Below are 16818 nucleotides of genomic sequence, written 5' to 3' on the forward strand. Positions count from 1 at the left end.
AAATTTGCTAGCTGCCCTCAAAGAATACACAATATAACCCCAGGGACAGGAGAGAAAATAGAATGAGCTGCACTGACTGATGTAACATGGCCAAAGGTCCACACGTAGCTCACTAGAAAGACTGTGGCATCTTCAAGATCACAAGTGTCCAGATCCTCTCACCAAGTACTAACACACCCTCTATGCTCAGGCCCCAGATACTCCAACTGAAATCTCCATGTTGGTAACCACATTGGGCAATGATGGAGATCAAGGCTTGGAGTAGAAATACTGAACTCGGGGCTTTTTTTTTTTTTTTTTTTTTTTTTTGCCATACCTCCTTGGATAGTTGGCAATATCTGGAGGTGTTTTTGGTTTTTCACAAGAAAAGGGAAATGCTACTCATATATAATGAGTGGAGGCCAGGGATGCTGCTAAACATTCTAAAATGTCCACAGGATAGACCCCCAACACAACACAGAACTGTCCAGTTCAACATATTAATAATGCAAAACTTGAGAACTCTTCATTAGAGCAGTTCAGTAATACAGTGATACCTTGACTTTAACTCAGTGCTGCTAAGACAAAACAGTGGATCTCGGTTTAGTAAAAGACCTTCTTCTGCTGGGTGGTGGTGGCGCACGCCTTTAATCCCAGCACTTGGGAGGCAGAGGCAGGCGGATCTCTATGGGTTCGAGGCCAGCCTAGTCTACAGAGGTAGTTCCAGGACAACTATGGCTGTTACACAGAGAAACTCAGTCTCAAAAAACAAGAAAAAAATCCCACTTCTTCAGCAAAGCAGGCTTTGCAGGAAAGGCTATCCCAGGGCTCCTCACCCATAGATTGAGTGCAGCATCGTCCTGGAAGATAGTCTTGGCAGAGCACTGCCTGGGAGGCCTAAGTTAGCTTGCCTTCACTGTGCCAGCCAGTCTGGGGACAGCACCTTTCCAGCTGGGCTCTGCAGCATAAGCAGCCCAGGCTGGGGAAATGGTCCCCAAATCTCAAGGGTGAATTACACCAAAGGTCTGCTTCTTGCTCACCCCTGTGCACGTCAGCGGAGGTCTCTGCTGTTACACTTATCTATTTGTTCAAAGTCACAGCTTTGCCAGTGCTTTCGCTGTCATCTTCATCTATATGCTTCATATATACGGTCACGCTAGCAATTAAGGCTCAAGAACTTGTCATTTGACGCTAGCCAACTGCATGGAGCCCAGGAGAAGGTGGCCTTCCTGTGGGCCTGGATGGATAAAAGTCATCATCAGGCGCCTGCTATGAGTGAGCATTGGAATTTGCCACCCATGCTAGCTAAAGAGAGGTTTCATCTACAGAGAGGGTTGAAGTTGTCTACTCTTAATTTGATACACTCTGTAGAAATGACAATAAAGAATTTAGAGGATGGCTGGGGTATATGCTAGCCCTTCTAGAAGCTTGTATACTTATTACAAAAAATATGTAGCTATAAAGAATTGGACAAGGCCAGGCGGTGGTGGCGCACGCCTTTAATCCCAGCACTCGGGAGGCAGAGGCAGGCGCATCTCTGGGAGTTCGAGGCCAGCCTGGTCTACAAGAGCTAGTTCCGGGACAGGCACCAAAGCTACAGAGAAACCCTGTCCCCCCCTCAAAAAAAAAAAAAGAATTGGACATGCATTAATCAGCATAAAACCCAGAGCCTGTGTCTTCCATGCAAGAAAATTCACTGATGAAGACATTTGATGGAGCCTGTTTGTTTGCTGGAGAGGAGTGGGTTGTTTGCAATGAGACTGGGTCTTGCCATGCAGAACGGGCTGACACTGGATGTACAATCTTCCTGCCTTAGCCTTCACAGTGAAAAACGTCTGTCACCTTACCTGGCTCAAAGACCTCTCTCTTGTTCTTTTTAATACTGTAAGTAGTTTCAGGTTGATATAAACATACTTATAGCTGGAACCACCTGCAGTGTGTTCCAAATGAACTTTGCTGAAGGTCTGGGGATGTTCATAAAGAGCTGAAGAAGTCCAAAGGGCCTGGCTCACAGCGAAGCTGCCCTTGTAGGGCTCACCTTACTCAGTATGAGTTTCCTTTAACTACCTGCCTGCGGCTCTTCCAACTTAGGCTGCTTACGTTCCCCCCCTTTAACTTCATTCTAATTTTCCTTTCCTGAGATGGATGAGCTTGGAATGAGCCCACCTTTCTGGGTACACTTGTACGTGTGTGTGTGTGTGTGTGTGTGTGTGTGTGTGTGTGTGTTTGAGACACAATCTCTCTGCGTAATGCTGGCTGTCCTGGAATTCATAATGTAGACCAGACTGGCCTTGAACTTAGAGATCCACCTGCTTCTGTCTCCCAAATTCTGGGATCAAAGGCCTGTGCCACCATCCCTGATGAATGATATATATAAATCTGAGTACAAAATCCAGGTCCCATAGAATGATGAGGAGTTGAGAAAGTCAGACCTCAAAAGAGTATGTGTAGAAGATAATGTCTTTCTGAAGTATGTATGTGTAAGGGCCACCTCTTCTTATCCACAGCTTTATAAACTGGGCCCTCCAGGTCATTGCTTCTAACCTAGTAGTGTCAAAATGGAATTAGAACTCATGACTGTCTCATTCCAGAGCCTTCCGGAAATACGGTTTTAATCGTATTTCATATATACACATATGTAAATACTCAGGGGGAATTGTCTGGATTCTTTAAAATGAATAATTATCTTTGGTAAAATTTTTGATAATTATATCAGTTTCCTCCAGATAGACTCTCTTTCCTAATTCTCAATATGGGGAATGTGTATTACTTTTGATAACTGCTATAATACACAAAAAGCCTTTCCAGCCATGCTGGGTATGGTGTCAGCAACCCTGTGTCCTTGGACCACCTGTGCTAAAATAGGGATGCTTGGCTAAAAGAAACCGCTGCTCGAAACTAATGTGTAAGTTCATGACAGCTGTCCCTGTGCTCAGCTCCTTCTGCTGATGTTGTCCCCAGGGGAATGTAATTATGGGGGCAGAGTGACTGATGACAAAGACAGGCGTCTCCTGCTGTCCCTCCTGTCCACATTCTACTGTAAGGAAATTCAAACGGATCGCTACTACATTGTTCCTGGAGACACATACTACATCCCTCCCTATGGCACCTACCAGGTAAAGGATGCTCTCTCTTTGCCCTCAGACTATAGCTAGAGCCTACAGAATTTCCATGGAAAGCCCAGCTTATTCAGCCTTGGGCTTATTTAGGTCCATAATCTGTTCCTACTATTCCAGGGAGCCTTCAGGAGAGATGATGTTGTTTAATGAATGTTGGGTATTTGGGGCAGATAGGGTCTTTAAGATATGGATTCTATCTGGAATAGTGTGGGGGGGGGGACAGTTAAGTTGAAGGCTTGTGGGGACTGGGAGATACTCGGTGGATAAAGAGATTGACACACAAGTGTAAGGATCAGAGTTTGGATCATCCAGAATCTACATACGCAAGTGTACATAGACCTACAGTCCCAGCACACATAGGGCAGGATGGAGACAGAGACAGGAAGATCCCTGGAAGCCTGTGAGCCAGCTAGCCTGATGGACAGTGATTAGAACAAGAGACTCTGACTCAAGGAAGGTGGAAATGAGGACCAACACCCAAGATTGTTGTCTGACCTCCATATGCACTCCATGGCACATACATGCCTGTACTCACATACAAACATGCACATGTACACACACACACACACGAAGGTAAAGCCTTAGTAGTGAACATGTTGATAAATGCAGATCAAATAAGGATTGGAAAGGTAACAACAGCAGTTGAGGAGAGATATAGAGGGCTTCTGTGGCAACCCCTGCCCCCACCTCACCCCAAGAAAGGGTAGCAGTCTAGATAGGAAGCCATCAAGGAGAACTCTTGAAAACTGGGCTAGGGATGCTGGGGTGTAGCTCTCCACAACTGATGGTTACCAGTGGGGGTGTGGGTGTGGAGGGACTTACTTTTCTTTGGGGGGCTGACCACTGAGAACTTGACCACGTTCCAGTGATTATGTGGACAATACAAACTGAACTTTTTTAAAATCTATTTTTTTTTTGCGGGGGGTGGAGGTAAAAAGGATGGGAGGGGCTGGGAGGAATGGAAGGTGAGGGTGACTGGGGTGTTTATGTGAGATTTCCAAATAAGTGAAAAAATAGTACGCTAACAAAAAGAAGAAACTAAAATAAGATAAAGCAGTGCCCCCCGAAAGGCGACAACAGAAAAGCTGGGCGGGCACGGTGGTGCAAAGCCATAACCCCAGCCCTCGGTACACCAAAGCAGGATTATAGCTAGGACCCTTTCTTTAAAAAACAATGGCTAAAGAGGAAGGACAGAACAACCAGATAAGGAAAGAAGAGGAGATGTGAACACAGGAACTGTGGAGGGAGGATGCAAAAGACCCTCCCTCCCTGCTAGGAGCCTTCTTTATGAGCTTGTCTGTCTCCCTACTTAGAGATAATGGAATTGGGGTTGTAGGTGAACTAGGATCCAAACTCAGATCTATGTAACTGTAAAGTCAGTTTCTTAGGGACAGAGAGAAGGCCAAATTGGGAGGAGAACATCAAGCCTGCCTGCTCTGAGACTGTCCAGGACACTGTAGGAGGAATAGCCCAGGGTTTGCTCAGCCGTCCTGGCTGGGAAGTGAAGGCAGTGCCACTGAAATAATGTGGTTTCTTTTTGAGATGGGCTCAGCCATGCAGAGTCACCCCTACCCTAATACCAACTGAAGATTTCCTTTCTAGTCCTACATTGAGTACCTCAGGACCCTCCCCATCACAGCACACCCGGAAGTATTCGGGCTCCATGAGAATGCTGACATCACCAAGGACAACCAGGAAACCAACCAACTCTTCCAAGGAGTGCTGTTGACCCTGCCGAGACAGTCGGGAGGGAGTGGAAAGTCCCCTCAGGTAACCAGGCTTCCATCTAGCAGGCCTTTGAGACTGTGTGTGTGGTAAGCCAAAAGGCAGCAACATGGAGGCCTTGGCATAGATCTCTGGGAAAAGGCATTTCGGCCTACTGCCAGGTACTCAATTACAGAACACAAAAGGAGTTTCCAAAATTCTGATTATTTCTGTAAAAAAAAAAAAAAGTTCATGTTTTTTTTTTATATCATATACCCCCATTACTAAATGTACTTTTGTTTAGAAATATTTATTTTAACAATTGTAAGTAAAACCGTAAGTGGAGACCTAATATAATTTCCATTAAGTTGTGACTGGGACAGAAGAAAAGGAAGAGAAGAAGACAAACTATGTTGTAGGTTCTTCCTGAGTGGCATTGCTAGTCGAAGTCCTAGAGCTGGCTTCTGGCTGAAGGGAGGGAGGGACCCATGAGGGTTAGAGAACTGTCAAATTAGCACCCATCTGAGACCTTCTGTTCGAAAGGAATGGAAAGAGAAAGACATCAAAACTTGAAAAGAGTAATTTTCCCACCATGGAATTGACGATTGTTTATTCTGGGCTCTGGAGACAACCACAGTTGTTCTAGCAATCCCAGTGCGTACACTGGCCAGCACTATGATACTCCGAGTATAAGTGACAAAAAACAAAATAAAACGAAACCTTCTCTCCAGGGAACCTTGAGAGAAGTGACCAGCCGGCTTCACGCCCTTCATAAAATCAGTGGAAGAACCAGACTCAGATCTAACTGTGTCTCTTGTCTGACTCGATGAATCTCTCAATCTCCCCCCTGCTCCCCCCTCCCCCTCCTCTCCTTCTGAGCTGCCTCATCCAACACGTGCCGGGTTTGACATCGCTAACTGGGTTCATTTACTCTAAGGGGGAATGGGAATGGTCACCAGCCTTGTCGGTGTCCGAATACAGGGGTAGGGGAAGAACTGCTTTTCAGCAAACCAGTCCCACTGGGTGGAGTAGCTATGAGGCTCTGTCATATTCACGGTCTGTCCTTTGGGTGTTTGTTCCCTTCCCTACTTGGCTAATCCCAGTGCCACAGGCTTGTCTTGCTCAACAGTAAAGCTTGACCTACTGCCTTCCCAAGTGCCCCTGGTATTGAGAAAGAGTTCCCAACTATGGGAGCTGTGGGGGATTCTTACTACGGGTGACCTTGAAGGGGTCAGCGGTCTATGCTGCCCTTAAGCTAGGAAGGGCCAATGCTTACATCAAATGTCCCTAAATAAAGTACCCTGTCTGCTGGCGTTACTTCTCATTCGCTCTCTCTTGTCTGCACTTAAAGGAAGTGGTTGAAGAGCTGGCCCAGGATATACTGTCCAAGCTTCCTAGTGACTTTAACCTGGAAGAGGTAATGAAGATGTACCCCGTGGTCTATAAGGAGTCTATGAATACTGTCCTAAGGCAGGAGCTCATCAGATTCAACAGGTGGGCCCAATGATCTTGCTTGACTCTTGAAAGCGGGAGCCTGTGCAGTAGTAACTAAGGACACTTGATAAGATAGCGCTGTGCAGGGACAGCTGTTTGTCCTTCCCAAGGGGAGAGCTGTAAAACAGAGTGACCTCAGCATTGTTGATCATGTATTAAATCACTCCGACTCCTCTCTTCATCATTCCCGTGACTCTATCAAGTTCAAATCCAATACTAAGCATAGCTAATAATGGAAGAAGGCATCAGAGCTCTTTTGAACAAGCCTCTAATGTCAGGTATGGCTCCAAACACTATTCAGAGCTCTCATTAGAACTGTGCACAATGAGTGTGATATGACATCATTCATTTCAACCACTACTTTACAGATGAGAAGACTCAGCGAGATGAGCTAAATCCTCATTGATCTAGACACCAGCTCTAGTGCCTTCCCTTTCGTGTTTCAGTGACCACCAGGGCCACTCTTTAACGACTGCCAGGATCTTCACTGGCCCTATCAGTGGCTGTTCCCAACGGCAGAGGACAGGACCACAACAAACCCCCATTTTCAGTAGGATTATAGAATCCTTCCATATTCCCCATTTCCATGCATCCAGCCAGTGGCAGGGGAATTCCAAAATGGTTAGGCGACAGTTTAGCTTCTGATTCATGGGTCTGTGACTTGTGTCTTCTGGGGCAAGTATTCCTTAGGTACTAAAACCTTGAGCCTAGCAGAGGTTATAGCTGCAAGAACAGGACAATAGGAAAGCAGTAATTGCGTCTTTCAGGTGTACTATAGACGGTGGTACAGTCCCTCAGGCAATAGTTCGTCTCTTGCATCCTAGGCAAGCTCATGCATCTGATCTGACCCATGACTCCCTCCTGCTATGAAACTCAGCATTTGCTCATACTCTTGCCTGCTGGGTTGAGATTCGACAAGCTAGTCATGGTGGCAGGCTTTTGCTTTTTGTTTCTTTTTTACACTCAACTAAACTCCTCTGGGCTGAGCCAGGTCTCAGAATGGAGAGGTCAGAAAGAGGCAGGTGGTCTTGCCCACTTGCAAGCTGCCCTTTAGTTGCCCTTTCTCAGGTATACGCCTCATAGTTTGTATAAAGGACAACTTTGGCAATTGGATTAAAAGTCCTAAACCATGGGTACTCTTTATCAAAAGCCTATTACTAAGAGAGTAATTAGAAATTTGCACAAAAGCATATTTAAATGGATTTTTCTGGCAATGTTGTTTGTAAATGACAACAACCTACGAATAGTCTTTCTTTCTTTCCTTGTTCCCTCCCCCCCCTCGTCTCTCTCTCCCCTCCCTCTCTCCCTCTTTCTCTCTTTCTCTACCCCCTTCAGTATCTCACTTTGTAGCCTTGGTTGCCTGGAAATCACTATGTAGACCAGGCTGGCTTTGAGCTCATAGAGATTCACCTGCCTCTGCCTCCTGAGTCCATGAATTAAAGGTGTGTACCCCCATGCCCAGCTTAGAAATAATAGAATGCTGTACAGTCATTGAAAAGGAATATTTAGCCAGCTTGGTCTACAAATTCTAGGACAGCCAGGGTGGTTACAGAAAATCCTTTCTCAAAAAAAAAAAAAAGCAAAACGAAAAAACAAACAAACAAAAAGGATAATTTAGGGGCTGGGGAGATAGCTCAGTGCTTTCTGTGCCAGCGTGCGGACCTGTGTTTGGATTCCCAGTACCACAGAAGCTGGGCCTGGTGATGGACAGCTGTAATCCCAGCACAGGTCTAAGCAATCATTGAGCCCCAGGTTCAGTGAGACACCCTGGCTCAAAAATATAAGGTGGAGAGGACTAGGAGAAGACACCCAGAGTCACATTCACACTCATGGGTATGCATCACATACACACAAAACAGCAGCAGGACAACTTAGAACTATGTCGTAGTGCTACATGCCTGCAATTCCAGCACTTGAGAGGCTGAGACAAGACACAATGTGCTAAGAACCAAAGACAGATTCCTAAAAGGTAATACAGAATGACTTCATTAAAAACATGATTTGTGTTTCTAAAGAAAACAAGAAAGGCATACATTGAAGTTATTTTTAGGTGGCAATGTTGCGGATGATGGCATTTTCCTCTGTATCATTGACCTTTGAAAGGGGGGCACGATAAAAGGAGCACATTTGGTGCGCTTGAGCAGAAGGGACCCCTGCAAAGCTGGGCTCAGCCTGCTCCTTTATCCTTGCAGGCTGACCAAAGTGGTTCGTAGAAGCCTTATTGATCTTGGCCGTGCCATCAAAGGACAAGTCCTAATGTCCTCAGAGCTGGAGGATGTCTTCAGTAGTATGCTTGTGGGGAAAGTGCCAGCCATGTGGGCAGCCAAGTCCTACCCATCACTGAAGCCACTGGGGGGCTACGTGGCTGACCTATTGGCCCGTCTGGCCTTCTTCCAGGTACCGGGGAGTCTGGGGAATTGGCTACCTGGGGTGCTCAGTCAGGTGGAGATGACATTCTGAGGTAGCAGTTGGGGAGGAGGGTTGGCAGCTGTGTAGAATCCTGGGTTGGGTATTTGGGACTGGCCTTTCCAGAGCTGGGTCAGTGGGGAGGGAGAGGCTTTTCCAAGTCCTTCCTTGGAGGTATTATCTATAAAGGTAGGAGTAAAAACTAGAAAAAAATGTCACAAGCTGGAGGACTATGGGTACAACTGGCCAATGGATATACTTATTTAAACTATCTAGTAATATGAAATTTTTTGAACTGATACAGACATTGAATTTTTTTACACATTGGGGCTGGGTTATAGCTCTATGGTAGAACACTTGCTTAGCATTTGTGAGGTCTCAATTCAATCTCTAGAAAGGGAAAAATAAAGAAAAACCAACAAACAAAAAAGACCAGACTGGCAGGGGTGGGGTGGATAAGTCTAGATGTTTGTTCGGAGAAATGTCGAAGACCAGCGTCACTGCATGGCCACTATGGGGGTGGCTGATGTTGCTCAGTACAGAGGCGACATGGATTGCCCTGCTCGAGTTCCCAGGATCAGCTTTGGACCCACGTTTAGAGCAGAAACACTTTGTTTGTACCTTCATTTCAGAAGAGGGGAAGAGTAAGTTAAACCAAGAGAACTCTTTGCTTCAAAAAAAAAAAAAAAAAAAAAAAAAAACAGAAAAAAAATATTTTTTTGTGAGGCTCATTTCCATGCTCCTCTTAGTTCTTTTAAGATGTATTCTATTGCCTTTCGCTGCTGCGTCCGCAGCCATGAGTATGCTCAGGCTACAGAAGAGGCTTGCCTCTAGCGTCCTGCGCTGTGGTAAAAAGAAGGTCTGGTTGGACCCCAACCAGACTAATGAAATCGCCAATGCCAACTCCCGTCAGCAGATCCGGAAGCTGATCAAAGATGGGCTGATCATCCGGAAGCCTGTGACTGTCCATTCCCGGGCTCGCTGCCGGAAAAACACTTTGGCTCGACCGAAGGGCAGGCATATGGGCATAGGAAAGCAGAAGGGTACTGCCAATGCCCGAATGCCCGAGAAGGTGACCTGGATGAGAAGAATGCGGATCCTGCGCCGCCTCCTCAGGAGATACCGTGAATCCAAGAAGATTGACCGCCATATGTATCACAGCCTTTACCTGAAGGTCAAAGGGAATGTCTTCAAAAACAAGCGGATTCTCATGGAGCACATCCACAAGCTGAAGGCAGACAAGGCCCGTAAGAAGCTCCTGGCTGACCAGGCTGAGGCTCGCAGGTCTAAGACCAAGGAAGCAAGAAAGCGCCGGGAGGAGCGCCTCCAGGCCAAAAAGGAGGAGATCATCAAGACTCTGTCCAAGGAGGAAGAGACCAAGAAATAGAACTTCCCTAGAGTCTGTACATAGTGGGCTGCCTGTGACCTCAGGTGGATCAGTCATTAAAATAAAACAACCCTTAAAAAAAAAAAAAAAAAGATGTATTCTATTGGGCTAGAGAGATGGTTCAGAGGTTTGGAACACCAATTGCTCTCCCAGGGGACCCACATTTGATTCGTAGCCCCCACACAGTGGTTCATATTGTCAGTTACTCCAGTACCAGGGAATCTGACACCTTCTCTGGTCTCCTGAAGCACCAGTCACATATGTGTGGGACACACATAGATATACATGCAGTCAAAACCCCCATACACATAAAATTTTGCCAGGAAGTGGGGCACATGCCTTTAATTCCCATATTTGGGAGGTAGAGGCAGGTGGGTCTCTGAGTTCAAGGCCAGTCTGGTCTACAGAGTGAGTTCAGGATAGCCTGGGCTACACAGAGAAATGTCTTGAAGAAAGAAAAGGAAAAACCAGATTTAATACTTGTGCGTGTGTGTGTGTTATACACATGTGTGTGCTGTTTGTCTGTTATGCACATGTGTGTACAGGTGCTGGAAGATGGAACTGGATCCCGAGAGATGGCTGTGAGTTGCCTGACATGGGTGTTGGAAATTAAAGTCTGGTCCTATGCAAGGGCATCAAGCGCTCTTAATCTCTGAGTCATCTCTCTCATCCCATGCTTACCTTGTTTTAACCTATTATTGATGCATTGAAGATTCTCAGTTTTGATTTCTATTGATTCTATAGGAATGGATCCTTAAAGGCCCCCCTGTGGTCTTTTGGATCTCTGGATTCTACTTTACACAGTCTTTCTTGACGGGAGTTTCTCAGAATTATGCCAGGAAATACACCATCCCCATTGACCACATCGGATTTGAATTTGAGGTAGGGATCTTGCGAACCGGGACAGCTCAGGGGATCAGCCTAAGATAATGATTCCGTCTACCTGCAAATACATGTTTGTGTGGAGGGACAAATGCTTTGGAAGTGGAACAAGCAAAGAGTTTAGCATGACTTACGGTGGCTCCAGAAGCTATTTTTGACACGATTACAGCACTCCCAAGCCTCTGTCCCGGTGCAAAGAGAAGGGAATTTGGTGCCAGGGAGATGGCTCAGCAGACAAAGGGGCTTACGTGCAAGCCTGGTAGCCTGAGCTTGATTCCTGGAGACCAAATGGATGTGAGAGGAGAGAACCGACTCTGCAGAGTTGGCCTTTGATACACACACGCACGCGCGCGCACACACACACACACACACTTTGCAATAACAAATACATATTTTTTCCAAAGGGAAATTCTGTCACTATCATGTCAAGAAAATGAAAGTCTCCCCCGCCAGTTCAGCATCCTCACTTGGAAGAATGCTAATGTCCTTAGATAGGCCCTAGAAATGGAAAAAGCATTCCATTCACAACAAAAACCATTACAGTTGGATTTAGAATGATGACAAATGGAGCTTGTGAACCTCTGGTCCATTATGATCTCTATCACTCCCTACTGTCCTTGGACCACTTTCTGCTCTACAAGGACTCCGAGGAATCACCTCTCTGTCACTGCTGTCACTGTGACAAAACACCCCAAGCAAGGCAGGCTTTGCGGAGGAAGGGTTGATTGGCTCACAGTTCCAAGTTCTAGTGCATTACTGGAGGAAGTCAAGGCAGGAACTTAAAGACAGTGGCTCTCAAGCTTCCTAATGCTGCGATGCTCTAACACAGTTCCTCAGGTTGTGGTGACCCCCAACCATAGAATTATTTTTTTTGCTACCTTAGACCGCAATTTTGCTAGTTATGAATCATAATGTAAATATCTGTGTTTTCTGATGGTCTTGGGTGACCCCTGTGAAAGGGATGTTTGGCCCTCCAAAGGGGTGGAAGCCCACAGGTTAAGCACCTCTGATAGCAGCGCACCCACAGTCAAGGGCAGAGAAAAATATGTGGATCCTGGCCTGCTTGCTAGTACTCAGATCCTCCACTGCCCTTCCCCCCGTCCCCAAACAGGGTTTCTCTGTGTATCCCTGGCTGTCCTGGAACTCACTCTGTAGACCAGGCTGACCTCAAACTAATTCCAACACTTGGGAGGCAGAGGCAGGAAGACCTCTGAGTTTGAAGCTTTCTCTACAGTCCAGGACCCAGCCCATGAAACGGTGCTGCATGCGTTCAGTGGCCTTCCCACCACTATGAAGACAATAGAGTCCCTCACAGACATGCTCACAGGCCAGCCCAATGTAGCAACCCCTCTGAGGCATGATTGACATTTAACTATCCAGCACACCGACTCCTCAGAGCCATCCCTTTGCATGTTCAGGTATTTTAGGAGCTGGTTCTCAGTTGGGGCAAGGATTTAAACCACAGAAACTAGTTTTTTAAAAAGTACATCAAAAATTTATTCCTCTACTTCACCTCTCACCCCAGAACTGATTTATCAACTTGCCCCTGATTCAAAATCTAACCATGCATTTTCTATATTTAGTTTCCAAAAGGGAGAAGCAATTGTGTAAGGTCACAAAGTAAATAGGAGCGGCCTCCTGACTCCTAACTTTATTGCATTCTCTGTGCCCACCATATAGAACAGCAGGAAGCTGCCTAGGAACCAAACTTGGCTCACAGCTGATAAGATTCATCACAGATGCCCCAGTTCTTGGTAGAGCTGGACCTGGCAGCTAGGCAGTTCTTGTTATTACCACGTGTAAGGAAACTAGGAGGTGGTTATGAGACTCACAGCTTGCTGCCATTCTTTCAGGTAACCACACAAGAAACAGCTATGGAGAATAGCCCAGAAGACGGGGCCTACATCAAAGGTCTTTTCCTCGAAGGTGCCCGTTGGGACAGGAAAACGATGCAGATTGGAGAATCTCTCCCCAAAATCCTCTATGACCCCTTACCCATCGTTTGGCTGAAGCCTGGGGATAGTGCCTCGTTCTTGCATCAAGACATTTATGTGTGTCCAGTGTATAAGACAAGTGCGCGGAGAGGGACCCTCTCGACCACCGGCCACTCTACTAACTATGTCCTCTCCATTGAACTTCCGACAGACATGCCCCAGAAACACTGGATAAACCGAGGCGTGGCTTCATTGTGCCAGCTGGATAACTGACAGCAGGGGGTCTTAAAATTGAGAGTAAACGGCATTTTATTCTCCATTAGAATATAGCCTTTCTTTCTTGAGTCGTGTAGTACAAAGGTGATGATGATGCAATAATTACATCAATGGAGCCGGAAATTTCATAGCAGCCCTACAAAGCAGGTTATTATCATTATTATTGTTACCTTTTTTTGGCTGCAGAAACCAGAAGATAGGTAATTCCTCCAAATCAGATATCAGATACTTACTACATTGGAACATCCACCTAAACTTTTGGTCATTTGACTTAAGCTTGCTTAGACTTATTATTATTATATTATTATTATTATTTACCTTGGGTTTGGCTGTGACTGTCACACAATTTCAGTCACTTGCACAGCCATCAAGGCCCTGTCAGAGATTTGGAAGGGCTTGAACATTTTTTTCAAGGCTCTTGGTATATCTTAAGACTATTTTGTGTGGGCGTGTCTGAATGTGGGTATGCACATGTGAGTTCAGGTGCCCAAGGAGGTCAGAAGAGGGCATTAGATCTCTGGAAATGGACTGGCAAACAGTTGAGAGCTGCTATGTGAGGTGCTGAGAAGGAACCCAGGTCCTCTGCGGGAGCAACAAGCGCTCTTAACCACTGAGCCACTCCAGGCTTCACTTGCTATATTTTAACCACATCTCCTACAACAACCTTAGGTGGTAAGGATTATCATCGCTTCTACTTTAGTGGTGCTAATTAGGTTCCAGTCAGTCCGTGGTAGAAGTTCAGCTACTGCTTGGTGCCAAGGATTGAGCCCATGGCCTCAATCACTCTAGGTGAACACCCGCACAGAACTACAGTTCCTGGCTAAGCTTCAGCCGCTTCTCTATCAGTCACATGGATGGGCTAACTTCATCCTGGAGAGGTGAGAGTAGCCTATTTGTTGTTTGCCTATCATGTGCAGGTTTTGTGCCCACGCCTTTGACTAATTTGCTCACTCCTGTGCACTGGGAATAATTGTCCCCACCACCTGGTTGCTCAGGGAAGAGGAAAGTGCCTGCCTAAGAATAACACAGCTCTTCCGCACTGCACAGCCAGGTGGAGGTTCCCTGGCTCTTGAATCCATGTCTGTTCCACTGCCACTTGCTGCCTCCGCGCCAACGAGTTGGAAGAGACTAGTTCCAGCCGCATGACTGTGTCCAAGGAATTTCCATCCCTAGTTTCCTTCCAGAAAGAGACAAAAACATCAGATTCCTGATATTCTTCCCTGACTCTCTCATGTAGCTTTAGGCTCTAAGTGGTTTTATTCGGGGTGTGCAGAGTGGAGCAGATGTAGGTTGTACGGTGTGGCTTTCCTGCCTCTTTGCTAGAAACAAATGCCTTGATTCAGGCCCTGTGACTTTTCCTGAATGTGGCGAGCCTCTGAGAATGAAATAAAGGTATTCCAGAAGACTCTAATTTCAATTTCTTCATGGTGCCAAGCAAATTCTGAGATGAGCAAGCTAGCCAAGTGCCCAGAAAGAGTATATGTATCGTAATAGAGACAGTGAGAAAGTACACTCCTACTCAAAGTAGGTCACTAAAGGGATTTTTAAGGAAAGAAATATAATCTTTGCCAATATGTAGATAAATCAGAATGAACTGATAGCTAGGTCTGTATCATTCCAAATAATACAGTCATGTGAGACAGTAAGATGGTTAGGACCCAAACCCATAACTCTTGGGAGGGTAGCTCAGCCATACTGCAGGCTGCAGAAGAGCTGACACAAGGGACTGCTAAGAGAACAAATGAATCTTAATTATAGTTATCCAACTCCAACTTCATTCAGCGCCAAAAAGCTGAGAGAGGCAAGGACTGTCTCATTCCTCAAGGGTCAAGGGGCAGAATGTTTTTGCAAGATGGATGATATTTTTGAAATGTAAAATATTTCCTCTACTTTGAAAACAAAGATTGCCCTAAATTTGAGGTCACTTTCAGTTGGGGTCAATGTGGTAATTATGTTTCCTCCTGGGAAAGGGAAAATGTCCTTCAGAAATCATAGTGAATTGGAGGCTAGAGTCTTGGGCAAAGATGGTTAGAATTCAACTCATCGAGAAGCAATAAGCTCTGCTTATAAATAGGTAGCAGATGACATCAGGCAAACCTAGTGTATTAGTTAGGGATCTCTAGAGGAACAACACTGATAGAATGAATTAGTCTCTCTCTGTATATAATAAATCCACATCTGTGTGTATTTATTAGAGCGGCTTACAAGCTGTGGGTCAGCTAGCCCAACAATGACTGTCTATGAAAGGAAAGTCTGAGAATCCAGTAGCTGTTCAATCTATGAAGCTGGATGGCTGTCTCAGATGGTTTTCAGTACATGCTAGAATCCCAAAGACGTAGGCTCTAAAACCAGCAAATCAAGAGTGAGGGCAAGCAGGCAAAGAGTAAAAGCTTCCTTCTTCCATGTCCTTCTACATAGGCTGCTACAAGAAGGTGTGGCCCAGATTAAAGGTGGATCTTCCCACCTCAAAAGGAATATCTTTCCACTTCAAGTTATTTAATTAAGAAAAATCCCTCAGCTGGGTATGGTGGCCCATGCCTAATCCTAGCACTTGGGACATAGAGCCAGGCAGATCTGAGTTCCAGGCTGGCCTGCTTTACAGAGTGAGTTCTAGGACAGCCAGGGTGACATAAACCCTGTCTCAAAAAAAAAAAAAAAAAAGAAAAAGAAAACTCCCTCACAGGTACCCAGATGCTTGGGTTTAGTTCATTCCAGATGAGGTCAAACTGACACCAAGAATGGCCTCAGACCTGATCACCAGGCTAGTCTTTGACTTAGGATTTTTTAGCTATTGAGCAGTTACATTCAGTTCTTAGTGACAGGAAAGAATTTCATTGAAGGTGGGAACATAGGGAGGTAGTTTCTGACTTTTGGAGGCAGAATACAAGAAGTTAATGAACTTGGAAAGAAAGCGGGGGAAATGATATTGAGAGTAAGACATATAAGCTGGGCATGGTAGTGCATACCTGTAATCCTAGCATTTAAGACAGGCATGAAAACCTTGAGTTCAGTCAGGGGCAGCCTGGGCCACAAAGTGAACCTACCTCATCATCCATCCATCCATCCATCCATCCATCCATCCATCCATCCATCCAAACATGTTATATAGTTTGACAGCAATTTGATTTTTTTTTTCAAGGTGCATCAGATGAGTCTGAGCCTTTTGTTGTTGTTTTTATTGAGCTCTACATTTTTCTCTGATCCCCTCCCTTCCTTCCCCCTCCCCTTCTACCCTTTCCCATGATCCCCACGTTCCCACTTTACTCAAGAGATTTTGCCTTTTTCTACTTCCTATGTAAATTAGAGAAAACTGATGTTTTTATGTAATTGTATACACAACTTTGCAAAAGAAGCTAGATATAAAAAAAATCACATTAAAGCTTCCTGTCATGTAAAAGATTCTCAAAAGTTGGCATAGCAATTAAGCAGTCTTCCACTGAGAAATAGGTTGGTGGGAAGAGTAATTCCTAATGGTCAGTAGAGTAAGGCAAAATTGCACTTAGTCAAAATCACTGTCTCCTTGAGTCACTTGGAAAGGGCACATGATGGAGACGGGCAAGCTGGGTCTCACTTGGTTCAGCACACCCAGTTTCTTCTGATGTCCCACTGGCTGATTACCACATGAAGTTGAATAGCT

General features: G+C 45.5%; 2 protein-coding genes across 2 annotated transcripts in view; both read left to right on the top strand.

Annotated features, from left to right (window-relative positions):
* Dnah3 (dynein axonemal heavy chain 3) overlaps window positions 1-13178 on the top strand; it is a 168277-nt gene extending 155099 nt beyond the window's left edge. The window contains exons 56-61 of the mRNA XM_057777629.1: window positions 2941-3095; window positions 4701-4868; window positions 6154-6296; window positions 8489-8693; window positions 10834-10971; window positions 12825-13178. Of these exons, the coding sequence (XP_057633612.1) occupies window positions 2941-3095; window positions 4701-4868; window positions 6154-6296; window positions 8489-8693; window positions 10834-10971; window positions 12825-13178 (1163 nt within the window). The remainder of the gene's footprint in view (window positions 1-2940; window positions 3096-4700; window positions 4869-6153; window positions 6297-8488; window positions 8694-10833; window positions 10972-12824) is intronic.
* LOC130879308 (60S ribosomal protein L19-like) lies at window positions 9486-10162 on the top strand. The gene has a single exon (XM_057777630.1). It carries the CDS (start codon window positions 9499-9501, stop codon window positions 10087-10089), a length of 591 nt encoding a protein of 196 aa, XP_057633613.1. The 5' UTR covers window positions 9486-9498; the 3' UTR covers window positions 10090-10162.
* Window positions 13179-16818: the final 3640 nt, after the last annotated feature.

Source organism: Chionomys nivalis, chromosome 8, assembly GCF_950005125.1.
Source record: "Chionomys nivalis chromosome 8, mChiNiv1.1, whole genome shotgun sequence".
NCBI lineage: Eukaryota > Metazoa > Chordata > Mammalia > Rodentia > Cricetidae > Chionomys > Chionomys nivalis.

Coding starts and splice junctions, on each gene's coding strand:
- LOC130879308 (XM_057777630.1), top strand. CDS start 9,499: ATGAGTATGCTCAGGCTACAGAAGAGGCTTGCCTCTAGCGTCCTGCGC.